Source organism: Eretmochelys imbricata, chromosome 18, assembly GCF_965152235.1.
Source record: "Eretmochelys imbricata isolate rEreImb1 chromosome 18, rEreImb1.hap1, whole genome shotgun sequence".
Classification (NCBI taxonomy): Eukaryota; Metazoa; Chordata; order Testudines; family Cheloniidae; genus Eretmochelys; species Eretmochelys imbricata.
In genome coordinates, this window is record NC_135589.1 from 5,937,029 (window position 1) to 5,958,295 (window position 21,267).

A 21,267-nucleotide genomic window follows, 5' to 3' on the forward strand; every position below is an offset into this window, starting at 1 on the left:
GCCCCTGCGGCCATGTGGGCTGATCCTGCCACGAGATCATCTGCACATGGATTCTGGAATCTCTCTGCCAGCCTGATGGGACCAGAAGTGAGGGACGGGGGATACGGCAGTATAGGAGCCCAGACAGTCAGCTTGAGACTTTCGGGGGGTGCTGAAATCCCCCAGATTTGTAGGGTTTCAGGAGAGAGGAGCTCTGTATCCAACTCCACTGCCTACAAGAAGCTCCCACCTGCAGACACTGCTCCGAGCGAGAATGGGCTTCCGTCCAGGAGCGCTGGCCAGCTGCTGTGGAGCAAGAGGGAGCTGTCCTCTATGTATGTGCCTGGAAGCCAGGAGGTCTGAGTTCTGATCCCAGCTCTGACACAGACTCCCTTCTGGGGCCTTGGGCAAGCCCATGTCCCTGCTCCGTCCCTCAGTTTCCCCATCTGTGACATGGGGATCAGAGGGCAGTTGTGAGGATTAAATGACCTGATGTTTTGAAAAGTTCTTTGATGCTGTAAAGAGCTGAGTAGATACATGTGCCAGGTGGATTCTTGCCAGGTTAACTTGGCCTTTGAAGGACATAAAGGACCCAGTGCCGTTCCTAATGAATGAGGTTGTTCAAGGAGAAGTTCCCCGGTGCAGGCCTTGGACTTCTTCCCTGAGTAAATCGCATTTAACCCTAATGGGAGCTGCTGCAGGGAAGAGTGGACTGTCATGGACAGGGTACAAAGATTTCAGTCTGGAGGCAAATCCTGCAGCAGTCTGTCCTAAAGAGCACGTAACCGGCAATGCCTGAGTCCCAGCATGGTCCCAGCCTGGGTTGCCCATGAACCTCGCTGTGCCCATCCCTGTCCCGGGAGAAGTTCCAGGCGCTCAGACACCAGGCACGGCACAGAAACCAAAATCAACCGGGAAGCAAATTGGTGAGGGGCTGCCCTTAGATGAGGCCGTGGAGCCCCACAGCTGCGGGGCAAGGAGGGCAGCGCAGGCGTGGGTTTCACAGTGAATTTGATTTGCTAGTTTGGGGTTAACTTTCGACACTTGCTTCCCCTGGCCTTGTAAGGCAGGAACGCCCCACATCACCACCTCCCCACATTCCTGCTCAGTCTGATTCCAGGGACGAGTTCAGCTCCTCTGCTCAGCCAGGCGGCACCCGGAGGTGCAGGCTGTGCTCAGTGTTCCAAGGTCCTTGCATGCAGCCTGGGGCATGTGAGGGAGGCAGGTGCGGGGGTGGATGCTGTGCCACAGGCCGGGTCAGTGGGGCCTGCTCCTGCCCTCCCAGGGGGCAAGCAGGAGAACAGCTTACTGAGCAAGGGAGACGTCTAGGTCCTGGGCTCTGCCACGTCTCTAAGCCTTAATCTCACCCTGCCCTAGTGCCTGGCAGGCGCTGGGTGCGCCTAAGCCAGTGCTGCCCACTCTGTGCAGGGCGTTCACTTCTACTCAGCAGATGCTGGAATCTGAGCCCCAGCTCCGGGCCGCTTGCGGCAATCAAATAAAAGATTTTTTTCTACTTTTTTATTTTTACATCTCTCCAGCAGGTTTTTATTTTGCTGCTGAACCAGGTTCCTTTCCCTCTTCCCCGCACCAACCACCTGCTTCTGCTGGGAGTACAGTGCCCAAATCACACCTGTATCACACCCAGCTCAGCATGTTGCCAGTGAACGCTGCTGGGGGGAGATCTGGGGACTGGCCTCCTGGCTGGGAATTTCAGGCACCAGCAAGTTTGAACCGATGCAGGGGCATCTCTGGTATTGCCAAGGGAACGTGGCAGCAGTGGGCTCTCCCTGTACCCTCACACCCAGAAAAGGAGATGAGATCACTGCGTCAGTGCGGAGCTGGGCACTCTCGTGACAGATTTCAATTCCCCCCACCCTTGGGCCAGCACCGCCACGGGAGCGTTTGGCTTTCAGGCTCGCCGTGCGCTGCTGATTTGGAGGAATTCCCCCGGGGTTGTTCAGGGCAGCAGGGCTGCCCTCGCGCCAGGCATTCAGCGGGGCACTAGGATGGAGGGCAGGCTAGGAGCTGAGCTTTTGAGAATCTGGCCCTTAGCAGAGCCAACTTTAACAATCACCCTTAGACTTGCTCTGAGCAGGGGGAGCTGAGGGGCCGATAAACTGCTGTCAGCCTTTGTGTCCTGCCTGCGCGGCTTCCCCGGCCTTTGTAGCTGCCCGGGGTGGGGCTACTGTGCCTCCCCATGAACACGGTATGGCTCTTGGTCCCCCTCTGGTGGCTAGACATGCATAGAGATTTGTGGGGGTGGTACTGCCTGGAAACAAACAGCTCAGGCCGTAAAGCTGTAGGCATTGGCTCAGGAGGTCCCAGGCTCAACCCCCGCTGGCAAAGCAAAGCCACGGGAGATGGTTAGAAATACACCAGTGCATACGAGGCTTAAAGACTGGGGGGAGAGATAGCTCAGTGGTTTGAGCATTGGCCTGCTAAACTCAGGGTTGTGAGTTCAATCCTTGAAGGGGCCATTTAGGGATCTGGGGCAAAAATTGGGGATTGGCCCTGCTTTGAGCAGGGGGTTGGACTAGATGATCTCCTGAGGTCCCTTCCAACCCTGAGTTTCTATGACTGCACCTGCACTAGAGAACTGAGCCATTAGTGACTGCAGCAGGGCAACGCCCTGCAGCGTAGTGTTGACAGTTAGCCATGCAGGTTTGGGGAGGCTTTTGCTCCACCCAGATACTTGCCCTGTATGGGAGCAGCAGGCACCCTGCCCTGTGGTCTGAGAGCACACCTCATTCATTCTGGCACCTTGAACAGGGATTCTGCAACTGGAATTTAGTGATCAGGTCCCCTGTATGAGCCAGAATTGAATCCAGCTCCCCAGTGTCGGGGTAAACAGCAGTAATGACTTATGTCTGGCTCTTGATGTCTGGGGATCCAGGCCACAGTGTAAGAAGGGACCAATGTGTGCTCTTCCCTCGCTGACTGTTGGTGTATTTTGTGGGGGGAAAGGAGGTGATCAAATCCAGAGGGGTGCTCCAAGGGAAAGTGCAAAGAAAAACCTGTGCAGCTAACCGGGCCCATCAGAGCAAGGCCAGGCTCTGAGCCCCTTGCTGAGGAAGTGGAAGGGCAGCACCATGCAGACAGCCTGGGAGTGCAATGCCAGAGAGCAGCAGAATTGGGCAGGGAGTAGCCATCTGGGGGGCACAGAGATCGGCGCTGGTAGCATGGTGCCTGCCAGGGGCCGCTTAAGATGCTGTGCTGCACACACCTTTAGAGATTTGCAGTGGACCCCCCGGCACTTCCCCTGCTGCCCCCAGACCTGGTGCTGCTGGGTTGGAGGCTTCCCCACTCTGGCACTGCGAGTGCAGAAGGTGGGGGCCCACAAAGATTCTAAAAATTAACACTGGCCACTCCAGGCTTGTATTAAACTCCCAAGGTCACAGCTTCTCTCTGACCTTGGATGGGTAGCTGCTGCCACCACCCAAATGAAAAGAAACCCTTTGAAACCAGGAAGGCACACGGGAATTCCTTCCTGTAGGGCACCCTCAAGCCCTTTCACGCCCCCTCCCAGGAAGGTCTGAGAAAGAAAAACAAAGGAAATCAGCTGTTGCCACCAGCTAATTAAAACAACACCTGCACAAACCTCTTAGGACCCCAAAACCCCAATCCTGTTCTTAAAAAAGGTAAATTTTATTAAAAACAAAAAGAAAATACACCTAGAACGTAGGCTATTGCTAGATTTAAAAAAACCACTTACAACATTTAAACATCAAGAATAACCTTCTTGAGGTCCAGCTTAAAGGTTACAAGTAAAGCAAAAAGCATTTGGGGTTTAGCACAGAGGAGTCCACAAGCCAATAAAAAATAAAAGGAATAATCCTGATCGCGGCTTCCTAGACATTCCCTGATTTACTTGCATTTTGCAGGGTTTTGATAAGCAATCTTTAGGTATGATCTGATGGTTTTTCATACCTGGCTTTCAGCTTCTCACAGCATAACTGCTCCCTGTTCTCCTCTTTCTAGGAGAAAAACAACACACAGACAAAGAAGTTTTTTCCCAATTTTAAAAAGTTCTAGCCCTCCCATTGGCTCTTTTGGTCAGGTGCCCACTCCTTTTCTTTTATCTGTGAGCTTGTTAACCCTTTACAGGTAAAGCAAGTAGAGAACAGCTACTAATGGGTTTTATAGCTAGCTAACTGGCTGGCTGGGTGTCCATAAAAGGGAGCTCCCCCCTTCATTTATCACACCCCAGCCTGGGGCTGCAGAGGCTACTGGGCCCCAGTGACAGATCCTGGGATGAACTGGACCAGCCCGGGATGAACTGGGCCACACCAGGATGAAAGACCCCCTCGGCCTTAGCCCTGCAAGTGACTGAGACCTGCTCCCTGGGTAGGCAATACCCTCAGCCAAGAGGGAAGCAAGCTCAGGCTTGAGTGGCTCAGCTCAACCACAAACAGACCCATTGTCTCAGCAGTGGGCAGCTCGCAGCCTGTAGGGCTCCAGTTAATGGGGAGCACGTGGTCCCCCTCCCTTCCCCAGCCCCAGCAACCCAGGACTGGGCACACTGATCTTCCATACGCAGGGGGTGGGGCGAGGGGGGGTCCCCATGCCCCAGCACTGCCAGTGCCCCACACTCTGCCCCTCCAGCTTGGGCCCCCCCCCTTCCAGATGAGCACCTCGCTGTCTGGTTCGTGGCCGGGACACGGTGGCCGCACCACACTTCCATAACGTCAGTTGTTACCTCGAAGCTGAAGGATTCCCAAACAGTCTGTGGGCTGCGCTAAAATTCCTTTCCCTGAAGCAAACCTACTTTTGTATTAATATTAACCTTGCATAAAGCAGTTCAAGTATTTATACCAATTCACATGCAGTCATAAGAATGAGCATTGCATCATGCTGTGAAAAACACTAGACTTGCAATGCTTACTCTAAGTAGCATTCAGATATTATCTAGCTATATATTACAATAATACTCTGTAAGCGTTGTGAGTTTACAGACTGAGTTGAAATGGATACAAAAATATAATAAGGCGGAATTACCAGTAACTTTAAATTACGATAGGGATACGAAGATTCAGGGTGCATAAATTCAGTTATATAGCACTGATTTAGGGTATCTCAGCAGACACCACAGAGCTGAAGCAGCAGCTGGGCAGCAGAGCCCGTGGGTGCTGGGCACTAACATGGAGCCAGGTGGAGACCCAGCCACGCTCAGCGCCTGAGCCCCGGCCTTACCTGTGCTGGGGGCGGGGAGCACCTGGGCAAGGGGCAGGGGGCCACTTCCTGCTCCTCAGAGCCCCGTCTGGCAGCTGCCCCCGCCCTCAGGTTGTCCCACCAGCTTCATCCCTTGCCACCAATCTGCCACCCTAGGCACCTGCTGGTCGGTCTTTGGTGCTGATGCCAGGACTGGCAGCAGGACAGACACTGCCAGGCATTTGTAACCCACGGGGGGTGTTACGGGCCCCTCGGTGCGGAGCCACAGGCGGTTGTAGGCATCTCTCTCAGCCCCCAGCTGTGGCTCAAGCTGTAGATGCTTGTGCTTTCAGCTCTGGAGATCCCTAGTTCAATCCCAGACACATCAGCCATAGTGCGTGCACACGGGGGCTGGGATCCCTGTCCTGTGCACCAGCAACTAAACCTGGCATCACCTTGAGCAGGCCTGGTTCACCTGGTTCACCTGTGAACTCCTGCTGCCACCTACTGGGGCCATGCAAGAAATGCGACCAATTATACTTCACTGGCATCATACCGCCATGTGCCCAGCTCCCCTCATGTGTGCCCCTGGAGCAAAGGGCATACAGCACTGCAGAAAGGGGCACAGCCCCATAGAATCACCCCCTGGTGCCCTGCCCTGATGCCACCAGCGAGTGGTGCAGAAACTCAACAATATACAGAACCCACCACCACCATCAATTCAGTGCTGGGTCCCCCCTCTGAATTGGCCCTGGGGCTAGCCCTAGACGGTTTGCTGCTCTAGTCAGTTCCCCTCCCCTCTGAAAGTTGGGGTGGGAGGGGGACCCCGTTGGTGCTGGGGGTAGGGGGCACTCTGAAAAGGCCAGGACTGTCACTGATTGGCCTCCAGCTGGTGGGCGGTGGCTGGGCTAGAGGTGCTTAAAAGGATGATGCTTTAGGTGTCTGCTTATGTGGCCAACACCTATATCAAGCCATGAGTAGCCCCATCCACCCTCTGCCCCTTCTGTCAAGCACTCAGCTTGTCCCTGCTAACTCCCCCAACCCCCAAATCACAGTCCCTCCCCAGCCCCCTGAATTTATCCCCCTGCACCAGCAGAAACTCTTGCAGGACAGACACCCCTCAAACATTCCAGGGGCAGCTGGGCTGTAAGGCCATGGATGTGGGCTGGAGCAGACCCACCCAGCGCCAAGAATAACTGACACAAACAATTAACCCTCCTGCCCCAAACAGCTCCTTGTGCCATAGGGGATGGGGGCCGCTACCCAAGCTACATTGAGCAGTCAGAAGCTGGCCAGGTCGCAAAGAGATGACACCTGGCTTCAAGCTTTAGCTGCTCTCGAGGGTTTGCAGGCAGGGCTGCAACTCTGAGCACTGGGGAGGGTTTCCAGTAGCAGGGAGCGAGGTGGGGCAGATTTGGGCTCATGCCCCAGAAGGTGCCCTGCTCTCCTAAAATCCTGGCTGACTATGATTTGAAGTACAGTCCACTCAGATGCTCTACAATTAGGCTTAGCGAGCAATGAGCCCTGCAGGGTGCATGGCTGTTAGCATTGACCCACACAGAGCTGATCACAGGAGTGGGGCCTTCAGATTGCAGCTCTGAAGGGGTTAAAGTATCAGGACATCATAGTAATCATTGGTTACTTTAATCATCACTAAGTACCAACAGGTCCCTCTCCCTCAGTGTCTGACCACACTGCTAGAGAAAAAGGGGGGGTGTAATTCAAACACAAATACCACCGTGTTGAGAAACTGGCTGAGAAATGTTATATTGGACCATTCGCACCTTCCACCCTGTGGCAGGGACATGTAAATGGAGGCTGGTCCTTTGCCATCGTCTTCTCCACATAGATCCCACCAGGCTCGTTAGAAATACCCAGACAGAAGAGAGCTGAGGAAAGGGGGTGAGCGGGACAAAGACCAGCTTTTCCTCTAGTTTCTCTCCCATATATCGTCTCCCGCCCCTGTGTTTACACTCATTAACTACACAGATGCAGGGCGGGGTCAGGCTTAAAATCACTTTAAGAAAAGAACCAGTTTTCTTCCCCTAGGTGAGCACCAAAACCTGAGAGAATACAACCCACAAAGGTTTTTTTAAAAAAACTGGTACTTTTCCATGTTTTGGCTGTTTCTGTTTCATGCTCAGAGGCTAGTGGAGAAGCTGGGGTGGGCAAGTTCACTTTTGTTTCTGGTCAGTTTTCATGCACTAAAAACAATATCCAGTACTTAAGGAGAGTCTTAATCAGAAGGGTTGGAAGCTCTTTAGAAAGAGGGCGAGCATCATTTGCTGCATTTTACACATGGGGAAACTGAGGCACAAGCCACAAACTAACTTGCCCAATATCACAGGCTTTGAGTTAGTAGCAGAACCAAGCACAGAACCCAGCTTTTCCCCTCCACGTTGCTACTGGGCCAGGCTGCCTTAGGCTAGCAAAACATTGCAGTGTTGGGGTTGCGAAATTGGCAGGGCGAATGATTTGTGCCCAACGGAAATCTGTTCCTTGGCCGTGAACGGGGCGATGAGTGGAACTATTTCTTTAAGTGAACCCTTGTTCTGAGAACTAACTTGCCTGGCTGGGTCCCTTTAACACAGGAATTCCAGGCAACCTTGTGAAGAGCCCTTCCCACTGCTGCTGGCCTGCCCACTCCCCTGGCCCTCTCTGGCCAGCTGATTGCAGGCAAGGCTCATGGAGAATGATTTACCAGCACCCTAGCCTCCTCCTGGCGCCTCTTATCAAAAGTCTCTCTGCAGACCTTTGAGACCGTGCAGAGACCAGCTCCTCACACCTGATTCTAAGCTCCCTCAGTGCTGGTGAAAAATGCTCTCCTTTGAGTTCCTGGCCTCCTGGCTCCCTGGCTTCGCCTGGGGTTCCTCCCTGATGGACTCTCTCTTGCAAGGTGAGGCTAAAGCCCTTTACTGGGTTTCCTCTCTGGTCTTCTTGGCTTCCCCACGACCCACCCGGCTCTTTTCTCCCCTGCAGGGCTAATAGGAGCTTGTGCCGTGTCTGTCCTCTGCAGCCTGGTGAAGATTTATCTCTACATCCAGTGTCTGAAGTAAGTGGGGGAGGAATCGCTTGTCCCAACAAAAATGATTCCCTGAGCAGCTTTGATTTCCTCCAAGCACTTTCTCCCTGCCCCCAGGTCCCACCGCCCTGTGGGTTCACTTGAGATGCGCACCCAAGCTGCTTGAGTGCTACGTGGTGAAGAACGGACTCTGACGCCTGGCATTAAAACTCAGGCGGGTCGCAGCATCCTGGCCTGTAGCGTGACCATACCGGGCTGTCTGGAATGGCTGGTTCTGTCCCCTGCTGGGCTCCTGCCAGTCCCCTGGTATCGGAGCTGCCCCTGGGCCTGGTGGAGGAAAATCTGTTTGAGTCTCTAGCTCTTTTTCCTTGGGCAGAGCCTTGGATCTGATTGCAAAGATTTACTGGCATCTGGGGCTAGACTGCCTCCTGCCTCCCACTCCCCCCCCCCGCCCCACACACGCACGCTGTTTACTAGCCTATAACACAAGGGCGTGATATACTTCATGCCTTGTGTAGGCCCAGCTCACTGCACACTTCCCTCCATTCTCTTCCCCCCTCCCCCCAACCCCCAAGATCCCTGTGTGCTGCCCCCTCATCCCCTTCTACTACAGGGACTCCCTGCAATCCCCCCACTCCTCCCTCATGCCAGGGGCACAGGGTGTCCCTCTCCCCCATAAAATTGTCTCTCTTTCTGCCCTGCATGCCAGGGGCTCTCTGTACCTACATTCCCTCTCCCCCATACCCATGGCTTTGTGGGCTTCCCTTCCGTCCCCCTCCAGCCCATTATTAATTCTGGGGGTCGGCACATCACCCTCTATGGGGAGGATGGGCAGAGCTGGGTTGGGGTGGTGTGACGCTGGATGGTATTAAGGGCTGCCCCCAATCAGCTCTTTGATCTGCAGAGGATTGCAGGCCTGGCTGAAACTGCTGGCTCAGCAAACCACGTGCCAGGGTCTCCATGTGCCCCGCCCCCTTCCCCCTTTTGGTTTTTCTGACCCCTCCCCCGCCCATCAGTAGGATTCTGCCCAGTGATGCCTAGAACATTCCCTGGCTTTTTGGAATTGATCAGACAGGGCGTTCCAAAGTTATCGCGTTAAAGACATGCATTCAGGGCCCCTCTTGGCTTGGCCAACGTGTCAGATCAGGCGAATCCCAAAGGATCGGCTCCCTGGCTGGCCCCACAGTCCTCAGGCTGGCTCTGGGGGCCAGCAGGGCCAGATACTAATTACACTTGGGGAAGGGGGGGAAGATGGCAAAAAAGAAGTCTTTGTGCCCCACCCAGCAATGCACAGGCCACTCTTAAGGTTGCCAATTTTGGCTGGCTTTTTTCCTGGAGGTTTCATCGCATGAAATGAATCCTGCAGGGTGGGCAACCTCTGCTGGTCGAGCTGCTCAGCCCTCTCTGCGAGGACACACTAGCGCCCCTGTGGCTGGGAATTGGGTGTCTCTAGGTGGCTGTGGGGGTGCGCCCCAGAGCCCTTGCCTGCAGCACAGGGAGGGGAAAGCACCAAGCTACCCCTGCACGAAGGGGCTTTTCTATAGCAGCTGCAGCCTATTCAGCACAGCCCCAGCTGCTTCTGGAAGGAGTCTCTTCCCTTTCGCCTTGCTCCAGCCTAGGGACACCTGCCCCCTCCCACCCCCAATGCTGCTCAGGGCAGGCCTGCCACCTCAAAAGCCAAAGGGGAACACCCCCTTCCCTGGCCCTGAACCCACCACCAGAGTGGATCCGCTCTCTCCCCTGGCCAGAGCCCAGGAGATGACCTGTGAGGAACAGCTGCCGGGGAGGGGGGCTGAGACAGGGGACCTGGCGTAGGTTAAAGAGCGTTGGGCTGGACAGTGAAGAGATGGGTGGGTAGTTTTGGTGGGGGAAGCGTCTGGAACTGGGTTTCTTCAGGGTTATTATTTACTTTGCGGCTGAGGGGGCCTCTTGTGTGGCCAGAATTCGAGAGTCGCTGCCCGTGAGGTGGAGCCAACTTTGGGCAGCTTCATGTGCCTGGATCTCTTGGGTCAGTCCCGAAGACCCACAAGCCCAGCTGCTCTGTGAAAATCCCCTGCTCCTCGTTCATAAGTGTATGGCTGAGGCCTGGTGTCTTTGACTTGAGCTCCTCCCCCCAACCCGAACCGGCTGCATCTCGCTGGGGCAGGATGCTCATAGCTGGCCTTTATGCATAAACTAGAGCAGACACGTGACACTTCGGGATCCTGAGCTGCTATGGTAGTTATTATTGGCTGCCTTGGATGGAGGACTTGGGGAGCAGGGGGAAGCCTCCAGGCAGGAGAGGGGCCTGGATGGACTGAAGGAGAAAGCAAGAAAAGCTGCTCTTGGTTGGAGTGATGGGGGGGAGTCGGACAGCCCCTTGGGGCTTGATCCTGCAGATGCTTTGTTTCCACTGAAGCCAATGGATGTTCCCACGCTCTGGCACTGCACGGAGGGGTGAGTTACAAGAACCTGGTTACAGGGGGTGAAGGTGGTTGAAGGTTAGCATCCTGGGACCTGGACTTCCCCTAATGCAGCAGGAGGGAGGAATTTCCCCACGGACTGATCCTGAGCCAGCAGTGTCCTGAGCCTGTCTCTCTCTGTTCCCAGTGACCCGGACAGGCAGAAGGAGGAGGAGACCATCCGCTCCCAGTGGTCTGTACTGGATCACATCCACTTCTTTCTACTGACGTTGATCTTCACGGTGGTTGGGTATCGCGTGGCTGCTTTGGTGGTGCTGGAGTTTTCCCTCAGGGCTGTGTCTATGCTGCTGTCCCTGAATAAGGTGAGGAGTCATCTCTGAGTAAGGGCCTCTGTAATAATCGCCTGATTCTCTCTGTAGTCGTGTATGAGCCATCGTTGGGACTGGACCAGGAGGGTGGATTCCTGATGTATAGTCTAGTGCACTGTAGTAATAACTCCCAGCTCTTACAGGGCACTTTTCTTCAGTAGATCTCAAAATGCTTAATAAAGGAGATTTGTGTCATTTATTCCCATTTTACAGAAGGGGAAACCAAGGCACAGAGAGGGTAGGGACTTGCCCAAGGTCACACAGAGCCAGGAATAGAACCCAGGTCTCATGAGTCCCAGTTTAGTTCTCTATTCACTAGGCCACACTGTGCGTGGTTCTCCAACTTCCATTTGCCTGTAATATTCCTGCCTTAGGAAGTGTCCAGCCCTAGCTGATGACCTGATTACGGGTGGAGTCTATGAACACCCTGCCACTGGCCTGAGGGAGTTGCTGCAGAGCAGTCCCTTCCAGAGCTGACTCTGATTCCTTCTCCAGACCTTGCTGCTCTGAGGACCAAGAGACTAGAGCCAGGAGTCAAACGTTGATCAGCTGAGTGGCAGCCTAGGACAGTGCTTTTCAAACTGCAGGTCTCGACCCAGGAATGGAAGACGCTGGGTCGCGGCGGCTCTGGTCAGCACCGTCAACCGGGCCGTTAAAAGTCCCATCGGCAGTGCTGCCTGGCTAAGGGAGGCTAGTCCCTACTTGTTCTGACACCGCGCTGCACCCCGGAAGCGGCCAGCAGCAGGTCCGGCTCCTAGGCGGGGGGGCATGGGGCTCTGTGCGCTGCCCCTGCCTCGAGCACTGGCTCCAACTGGCCAATGGTAGCTGGCGGGGGCGGTGCCTGCTGCTGGCTGCTTCCAGGGCACAGTGAGGTCCGCAGTGCCAGGGCAGGCAGGAAGCCTGCCTCTGCACCCCAGATGCGCCACTGACCGGGAGCTGTCAGAGGTAAGCCTGTGCCCCAACCCCCTGCCCCATCCCTGAGCCCACACTCAAACCTGGAGCCCCCTCCTGCACACCAATGCCCTCATCCCTGGCCCCAGCCCAGAGCCCTAACCCCCTCCCACACCCCGACCCCCAGCCCTGAGCCCCTCCAAACCTAGAGACCCCCTCCTGCACCCCAAACCCCTCATCCTTGGCCCCAGCCCAGAGCCCTGACCCCCTCCCACACCCAAAACCCCTCATCCCCAGCTCCAATTTTCTTCAACTGGGTTGACAGAAAAAAAGTTTGAAAACCACTGGCCTAGGGTACCAGCCACTGGCCCACCCTTCCTGGGCAGAGTCAGATGACACATGATTAGAAGCAAGTGTAGGCTCAGAGGTTTTGCACACCAGACCGTCCCTTGTCTGGGCTGCTGTGGGATGGGAGAACCTACCAGGGTCTGCAGCTCACGAAACCTCAAGGCATGTGTGTAATGTATGGCCCCAGGCCACAAGGGGGTGGGGGTGGAGGGCAGGCGAGGGGATGTTGTGCCGGACATTAGAAGGCAACAGAGAACAAAGGCGCCGCCTGCATTGGGGCAGTCCCTTAGATAAGGCGGGGGGGAGGTGGAGCTGAAGGAGCAGGGTTCTAGTCCCCGTGCTGCACCATGTGCACCATACTGGGCCGTCTCGTTACACCACCATTATCTTGGCTGTGCTGTAACATTACCTGCCCCATGTTGGCGGCTGCTCTCTGATGTCTTGAGTGGTTTCCATTTGCTGTGCTGGGGAATTAGACCAGCCACTGAATCCTAGCCTCCGTCTCGAGGAACACGACCCGCTGCCCTACGGGCATGTAGCGAGCGTGCTGCATCTCCAGTGCTCCGCTTCCGCAGGGGGCGCACAGCAGCCAGCTGTACCTGCTGTGCCAGTACTCCCTGGGGTGCGGCATCTCCTGCAGCCTCAGCTACCTCCTGGAGGGGGCTTCCCACCGCAGCTGCAACCTGACCCTCGGCTTGGGCCTGGCCGGCCTGATCACCTGCTACGTCTGGAGGCTGGCCCGGCACGTCTGCACCATGTACGAGCTCCACAGCAAGGAGCGCTACTGCGGAGTCTGCATCTTCCTGCTGACCACCTGGCACGGCATCCCCACTCTGCTCTGCAACGCCCTCAAGATCACCTTCGTGGTGGCTGACCTGGCCGCTGTCGCGCTGATCAACAGGGATTTCCTCACCACCTCGGAGGCCATACGCTTCTGGACGCCGCTCACCATCTGCTACACCCTGCTGGTCATCTACATGCAAGGTGAGGTCCCCGTGGCCACTAAGAAACCAGCTGAGCTCCTTCCTGGCCAGAAGGCTCCCAAGGGCCCTTGGGTTTTTTGGCAAGGGGATTTGTTTTGCACACTTCCAGGCATCACGGAGGAACCACCTGGTCTTATTCATGAGAACTAACTGTTCATAATGGGACCTTTAAAACGGAGAGCTCCCAATGAGCAAGTCATAGAATCATAGAATATCAGGGTTGGAAGGGACCTCAGGAGGTCATCTAGTCCAACCCCCTGCTCAAAGCAGGACCGATCCCCAATTAAATCATCCCAGACAGGGCTTTGTCAAGCCTGACCTTAAATCTTCTAGGGAAGGAGATTCCACCACCTCCCTAGGTAACGCATTCCAGTGTTTCACCACCCTCCTCGTGAAAAAGTTTTTCCTAATATCCAACCTAAATCTCCCCCACTGCAACTTGAGACCATTACTCCTTGTTCTGTCATCTGCTACCACTGAGAACAGTCTAGAGCCATCCTCTTTGGAACCCCCTTTCAGGTAGTTGAAAGCACCTATCAAATCCCCCCTCATTCTTCTCTTCTGCAGACTAAACAATCCCAGTTCCCTCAGCCTCTCCTCATAACTCATGTGTTCCAGTCCCCTAATCATTTTTGTTGCCCTCTGCTGGACTCTTTCCAGTTTTTCCACATCCTTCTTGTAGTGTGGGGCCCAAAACTGGACACAGTACTCCAGATGAGGCCTCACCAATGTTGAATAGAGGGGAACGATCACGTCCCTCGATCTGCTGGCAATGCCCCTACTTATACATCCCAAAATGCCATTGGCCTTCTTGGCAACAAGGGCACACTGTTGACTCATATCCAGCTTCTCGTCCACTGTAACCCCTAGGTCCTTTTCCGCAGAACTGCTGCCGAGCCATTCGGTCCCTAGTCTGTAGCGGTGCATTGGATTCTTCTGTCCTAAATGCAGGACTCTGCACTTGTCCTTGTTGAACCTCATCAGATTTCTTTTGGCCCAATCCTCCAATTTGTCTAGGTCCCTCTGTATCCTATCCCTACCCTCCAGCATATCTACCACTCCTCCCAGTTTAGTGTCATCTGCAAACTTGCTGAGGGTGCAATCCACACCATCCTCCAGATCATTTATGAAGATATTGAACAAAACCGGCCCCAGGACCGACCCCTGGGGCACTCCACTTGATACCGGCTGCCAACTAGACATGGAGCCATTGATCACTACCCATTGAGCCCAACAATCTAGCCAGCTTTCTATCCACCTTATAGTCCATTCATCCAGCCCATACTTCTTTAACTTGCTGGCAAGAATACTGTGGGAGGCCGTGTCAAAAGCTTTGCTAAAGTCAAGGAACAACACGTCCACTGCTTTCCCCTCATCCACAGAGCCAGTTATCTCGTCATAGAAGGCAATTAGATTAGTCAGGCATGACTTGCCCTTGGTGAATCCATGCTGACTGTTCCTGATCACTTTCCTCTCCTCTAAGTGCTTCAGAATTGATTCCTTGAGGACCTGCTCCATGATTTTTCCAGGGACTGAGGTGAGGCTGACTGGCCTGTAGTACCCAGGATCCTCCTCCTTCCCTTTTTTAAAGATGGGCACTACATTAGCCTTTTCCCAGTCGTCCAGGACTTCCCCGGATCACCATGAGTTTTCAAAGGTAATGGCCCCTGGCTCTGCAATCACATCCACCAACTTCTTTAGCACTCTCGGATGCAGCGCATCCGACCCCATGGACTTGTGCTTGTCCAGCTTTTCTAAATAGTCCCGAATCACTTCTTTCTCCACAGAGGGCTGGTCACCTTCTCCCCATGCTGTGCTGCCCAGTGCAGTAGTCTGGGAGCAGAGCTTGTTCGTGAAGACAGAGGCAAAAAAAGCATTGAGTACATTAGCTTTTTCCACATCCTCTGTCACTAGGTTGCCTCCCTCATTCCCTCACACTTTCCTTGACTTTCTTCTTGTTGCTAACATACCTCAAGAAACCCTTCTTGTTACTCTTAACATCTCTTGCTAGCTGCAACTCCAGGTGGGATTTGGCCTTCCTGATTTCACTCCTGCATCCCCGAGCAATATTTTTATACTCCTCCCTGGTCATTTGTCCAATCTTCCACTTCTTGTAAGCTTCTTTTTTGTGGTTAAGAGCAGCAAGGATTTCACTATTAAGCCAAGCTGGTCACCTGCCATATTTACTATTCTTTCTATACAACGGGATGTTTTTTCCCTGTAACCTCAATAAGGATTCTTTAAAATACAGCCAGCTCTCCTGGACTCCTTTCCCCCTCATGTTATTCTCCCAGGGGATCTTGCCCATCAGTTCCCTGAGGGAGTCAAAGTCTGCTTTTCTGAAGTCCAGGGTCTGTATTCTGCTGCTCTCCTTTCTTCCTTGTTAGGATCCTGAACTCGACCATTTCATGGTCACTGCCTCCCAGGTTCCCATCCACTTTTGCTTCCTCTACTAATTCTTCCCGGTTTGTGAGCAGCAGGTCAAGAAGAGCTCCGACCCTAGTTGGTTCCTCCAGCACTTGCACCAGGAAATTGTCCCCTACATTTTCCAAAATCTTCTTGGATTGCCTGTGCACCGCTGTATTGCTCTCCCAGCAGATATCAGGGTGATTGAAGTCTCCCATGAGAACCAGGGCCTGCGATCTAGTAACTTCTGTGAGTTGCCGGAAGAAAGCCTTGTCCACCTCATCCCCCTGGTCCGGTAGTCTATAGTAGACTCCTACCACGGCATCACCCTTGTTGCTCGCACTTCTAAACTTAATCCAGAGACTCTCAGGTTTTTCTGCAGTTTCATACTTGAGCTCTGAGCAGTCATACTGCTCCCTTATATACAGAGCAACTCCCCCACCTTTTCTGCCCTTCCTGTCCTTCCTGAACAGCTTATATCCATCCATGACAGTGTTCCAGTCATGTGAGTTATCCCACCAAGTCTCTGTTATTCCAATCACATCATAATTCCTTGACTGTGTCAGGACTTCCAGTTCTCCCTGCTTGTTTCCCATAGAATCATAGAATATCAGGGTTGGAAGGGACCTCAGGAGGTCATCTAGTCCAACCCCCTGCTCAAACCAGGACCAATCCCCAATTAAATCATTCCAACCAGGGCTTTGTCAAGCCTGACCTTAAAAACTTCTAAGGAAGGAGATTCCACCACCTCCCTAGGTAACGCATTCCAGTGTTTCACCACCCTCCTAGTGAAAAAGTTTTTCCTAATATCCAACCTAAACCTCCCCCACTGCAACTTGAGACCATTACTCCTTGTCCTGTCCTCTTCCACCACTGAGAATAGTCTAGAACCATCCTCTCTGGAACCACCTCTCAGGTAGTTGAAAGCAGCTATCAAATCCCCCCTCATTCTTCTCTTCTGCAGACTAAACAATCCCAGTTCCCTCAGCCTCTCCTCATAAGTCATGTGTTCCAGACCCCTAATCATTTTTGTTGCCCTTCGCTGGACTCTCTCCAATTTATCCATATCCTTCCTGTAGTGTGGGGCCCAAAACTGGACACAGTACTCCAGATGAGGCCTCACCAATGTCGAATAGAGGGGGACGATCACGTCCCTCGATCTGCTCGCTATGGCCCTACTTATACATCCCAGGCTTCGTGCATTTGTATATAGGCACTTGAGGTAACCTGCTGATTGCCCCTCTTTCTCAGTAGGAGGCAGGAGCCCTCCCCTCTCACGCGCTCCTGCTCATGCCTCCTCCCGGTATCCCACTTGCCCACTTACCTCAGGGCTTTGGTCTCCTTCCCCCGGTGAACCTAGTTTAAAGCCCTCTTCACTAGTCCAGCTGTTGGATGCAGGACAAGGGGTCAAGCTGCCCACAAGGGTATGATCAGCCAATGGGAGCTTGTTCTGTTGATGTGGCGCTTCTGTTTTGCCCTTTGTTGGTGGAGCGAGTGTGGTGGGCGTGAATGTCTGGAACCAGAATGGGACCGAATTCTCTCCTGCTGCTTGTGTAGTTTCGGTAGCGCTCAGGCATGTTTCTCTCTCATTCTTAACCTCAGCATTTAGCTTTGCCTTTGCAATGAAGCACAGTCCCGGGAACTGTTCCCACCACCTTGATCCACAGATTATAAATCCAGAAGGGACCACTGTGATCCTCTCTTCTGACCTCCTGCATAGCACAGGTCTTAGAAATCCAATGCCTACAGTCCATTCTCCAATTTCTGCCAAGGGCAGAGATCTGGACTGTCCTGGGCAGCAGCTCAGGAGCATGGCTTCCTGCAGCCCCTCCCTGGGGACAGAACAGATGCCAGTTTTTCTCTCCCATGGCTGCAATGTGGCTGCAAAGCTCCTGGTGTCACAAAGGGTGTGTCTATGCTGGAGCCACAGGGGCAGTTTCCACCTTAGGTAGAGAGACTGGCATGAGATGTGGCCGAGCTTGCATACAAAACTAGCAGCGGAGCTGTGGCGGTGATGGGCTAGTCACCCTGAGAACCTTCCTGCCTGGGACCCTTGGTACATACTTCAGGTGTCTAGCCCACCACTCATGCTGCTGCAGCTACTCTTCTGTTCTTAGCACGCTAGTTTGACCAAAGCTAGTGCAGATGTGTCTGCCCGAGCTGGGAGTTACACCTCCAGCGTAGCTGTACCCAGTGTCTTTGGAAGGGACCATTTCTAAGCCATTTTCCTGGCCATAGCAGCCCCATGGCGTGGCTGAAGCTGCTGCCCAAGCCCAAAGGGAGGGTAGGAAATGGTTCATGCCATGACTGTGGGATGGCTTTGTTCCTGGCAGAGGAGCAGAGGCATAACCCCAGCGAGCAGATGGTCTATCAGACGGTGTTTGTGAGGATGGGAGGCCTTCTCATCCTCCTAATGACAGTCGGCCGGTGGATGGACATCATGAACATCTTCATCTCGCTGGTGGGTGAGATCTGGTGCCTGGTTCGGGCAGGGATCATGCTGGACATCTGCCGGGCTCAGGTGAGACTGCCCACTGTGACAGGATCAGGCCAGATGGCTACAGGAAAGTGATAGAAGGCAGATATATTAGCCCCAGGTTAAGTAGGTCCCTTTTCCCTGGTTAAGGTAACAGGGAAGGTTCCAGAACAATCGGGAAGCTTCTGGAAACAAGACAGGCTGATTAGAACACCTGCAGAGAATCAATTAAGACAGGCTAATCAGGGCGCCTGGGTTTAAAAAGGAGCTCACTTCAGTTTGTGGCACGCGTGTGAGGAGCTGGGAGCAAGAGGCACTAGGAGCTGAAAGTGAGAATGTGGACTGTTGGAGGACTGAGGAGTACAAGCATCATCAGACACCAGGAGGAAGGTCCTGTGGTGAGGATAAAGAAGGTGTTGGGAGGAGGCCATGGGGAAGTAGCCCAGGGAGTTGTAGCTGTCGCATAGGGCCCTGGGCTGGAACCCGGAGTAGAGGGCGGGCCCGGGTTCCCCCCAAACCTCCCAACTCCTGGTCAGACACAGGAGGAGTTGACCTGGGTGGGGGAGGAATTGTGGGAGTGCGGGGAGAGGAGAAGTATGTTAAGCACAGCGGGTCAACAGGAACGCGGATGGGTAGCTAAGGAGTTGCCACAGAGGCAGGAGGATGAAGCCAGCCACCAGTTGCAATGGAGCAAATGAGAACATCCTGTGCACAGCGCAAGGGCCCAGTTCTCTGTGGTGGAATGACTCTGACGCCAGCAGAGACCTGGGCCCCAAGTGTCGGAGGGAGACAGGTAGCAGCTCCTCAGGGCACTCCTGTCTGGGGAGTGGGCCAAGGCTGTGCAGCCCAGTGAGAGCCCAAGAGAGCTCCTGTGTCCTCTTGGCTATGGGACCCAGGTAGCTGCCCGTTAGCTTATCCCTGATGCTCCTCGGGCAGGCTGCGGGTGCAGGTTCTTGGCCGGAGAGGCTGTTCACTGTCTAATATTTGTGTGGTGGTCGGGGATGGGGTTTTCCTTCTCTGCAGGATTTTTCTCAAAGGTTCCCAGAACCTGGTTCCAGTTCCAGGCAGCCCCAGCCTAGGCCTGAGGCCCTTGGCAGAAAATCCAGCTCAGTGACCAAGTCCTCAAGTGGAGGGGCCGGAGCCGAGAGATGAGGAAGGGGCTGCCGTGTTCCAGCGATGGCAAGAAAGGCAAAGCCCCAGCAACCAGGACTGAAATGTGACATTTTAAGCTTCAGGCCGTGCCAACTGAAGCGGCTTAATTCACATGCCATATGTGCTCCAGATACTAACCAGATTCGGGGGCGATCTGCTGAGGACATGATCAAATGGACGGTTGTTAACCTGGGACGGTGCAAACTACCTAGATGACTCTTTGCTCCCCGCACCCCAAACACACTGTGGTTGGTCGATGTGCCCCAGTCCCTGGAAATGGGGAGGCCCCCAGTCGCCCTCCGCATCGCATGCTGGCGAATGGGAAACCATTCCCCCACCACCCCTGGTGTTTAAAGGTTTCACTTTCCCTGCTGGCTCTTTCCAGATCGTCTCTAGCCTGCCCCACCCAGAACCTCTCGTCCGCTAGCGATCCCAGCCTCTCCAGGTGCCTGAGCTTGCTGCGCTCGTCTCAGGAGCCAGCTGTCCCTGGATCAACCCCAAAGCCAAGTTTCTTGCCCATTGAACCAGTGCATGAGGCCAGTGATGGAGGTGGGTGGAGGGCAAGAGGCCATCGTGGACAGGAGGGCTAGGAGGAGCTTGGTCCAAACCAGACCCGGCTGCTGCCATCTGCTTTTTTGGTGGCCAGCTGGATCTAGGCACAGGTGTCCCTATTGCCTGACACACAATCCCCATCGGCCCCCTGCTCAGCCTCTGCTAGCGAGTGAATGGGCATGGACCTTGCTCTCCTCCTGGAGGCTGTCCCTTCAAGTCAAGGCTGAGGCCCCTCGGCAGGGTAGCAGGGGAGACAAGTTGGGGGATGGAGGTCCAGGTCCAGGCCTGTTAATTCAGCACCTACACACTCATTGTAAAGAATTCACTCCTAATTCATTGCCAAGGGAATACCCCTCCACACTGGGTGTTGATGCAGGTGGGGGCTCCCTCTCATCTCACAGCAGCAGGCCAGCCCTCCCCACCATGTGTATCTCCTCAGCGTCCCTCTGCACCAGGGGCTGGGGTGTCACTCAGTACCCCTAAGCATCTAACTGTCCTGGGGGTGCAGAGCCATTCCTCTGTAGCCCATTCCACAGGGGCTCTGCCTGCAGCTGGGCTGGATGTTTGGATAGCACGGGCTGGCTCAGCTGGACTGGATCTCTGAATTCTGCTTTTGGGTGAGACTGGAGCTGACCTTGAAATTCAGCAGCCCATGAGGGGACTGTCCGGACCCTGCTGCTCCAGGCTTGTCTCATCCCCCTTGGCCCTGTGTTTGCTCTGTCCCATTCAGGCTCTGTCTGACCTTGCACTAGCCTCTCCTTCACAACCCTTGGTCCATCTCCTCCGGCACGGTGATTGCAATGAGCGACTGGGCTGGGCTCCAGACACGTCCCATCATGAGACACGAGGAGCCGTGCGCATCCACTTCCGGTCTAGTGAGTTAAGCGGAAGAGGGGAATCCGTGGACGCTTGTGCTGTCAGTCGTATGACCATACGAGAGAATAAAGTGTATAAAATCTGAGCTGGAGGGTGGGTGGCAAGAGCCCCTTCACCTTTCATTACTGCGCTTCTGACTGTTTATTATTGTCCTCTGTGGGTCCTGACCTGATCAGTGACAAGCGAGGTGCCAGGAAATGTTTGGAGCTATGTGGCCTGATGTGCTTCAATCTTCTTTTCCCCTCCCCTCCCCCCCACGTCAGCCTGCCCCCGCCGTGCCCTCCTCTGATGGGCATTTGTATCTTTGCTTTGGCCTATCCAGCCAAGTAAGATCATGGGTGAAGGTAATATCATAGGCCAGTCCAACCTGCCAGTTCTTCCACATCAGTCATGGGTCCTGCAGAACCATTTCCACTCCTACCATGGACCCTGCTGCCACCTGGTATAAACCAGGACCAGAGAGGGGAACGGACTCTTGTAGCAGGCAGCTGAGTAGCCAGTGCTAGCAAGCCTGGCCTGACTGATGGGTCTCATGGTCCACTGCCTGCCTTGGTGAGATGGGGGGTTGTGAAATTTTGTGGGTGCTGAAGGGCTCCTGCTCCTTGGCTGAAAGGGCTATGGTGATTTTATTTTAACCCAAGCCAGCATGATTTGCTCATTTTAC

The 21,267-nt window shown here is 54.3% G+C and overlaps 1 protein-coding gene across 1 annotated transcript; it reads left to right on the plus strand.

Annotated features, from left to right (window-relative positions):
- Nucleotides 1-7,944: 7,944 nt before the first annotated feature.
- On the plus strand, nucleotides 7,945-19,175 carry TMEM82 (transmembrane protein 82). The gene is made up of 6 exons (XM_077837510.1): nucleotides 7,945-8,023; nucleotides 8,107-8,179; nucleotides 10,739-10,913; nucleotides 12,734-13,142; nucleotides 17,881-18,068; nucleotides 19,047-19,175. Exons 1-6 carry the CDS (start codon nucleotides 7,945-7,947, stop codon nucleotides 19,173-19,175), a joined length of 1,053 nt encoding a protein of 350 aa, XP_077693636.1.
- The last annotated feature ends 2,092 nt before the right edge of the window (nucleotides 19,176-21,267 follow it).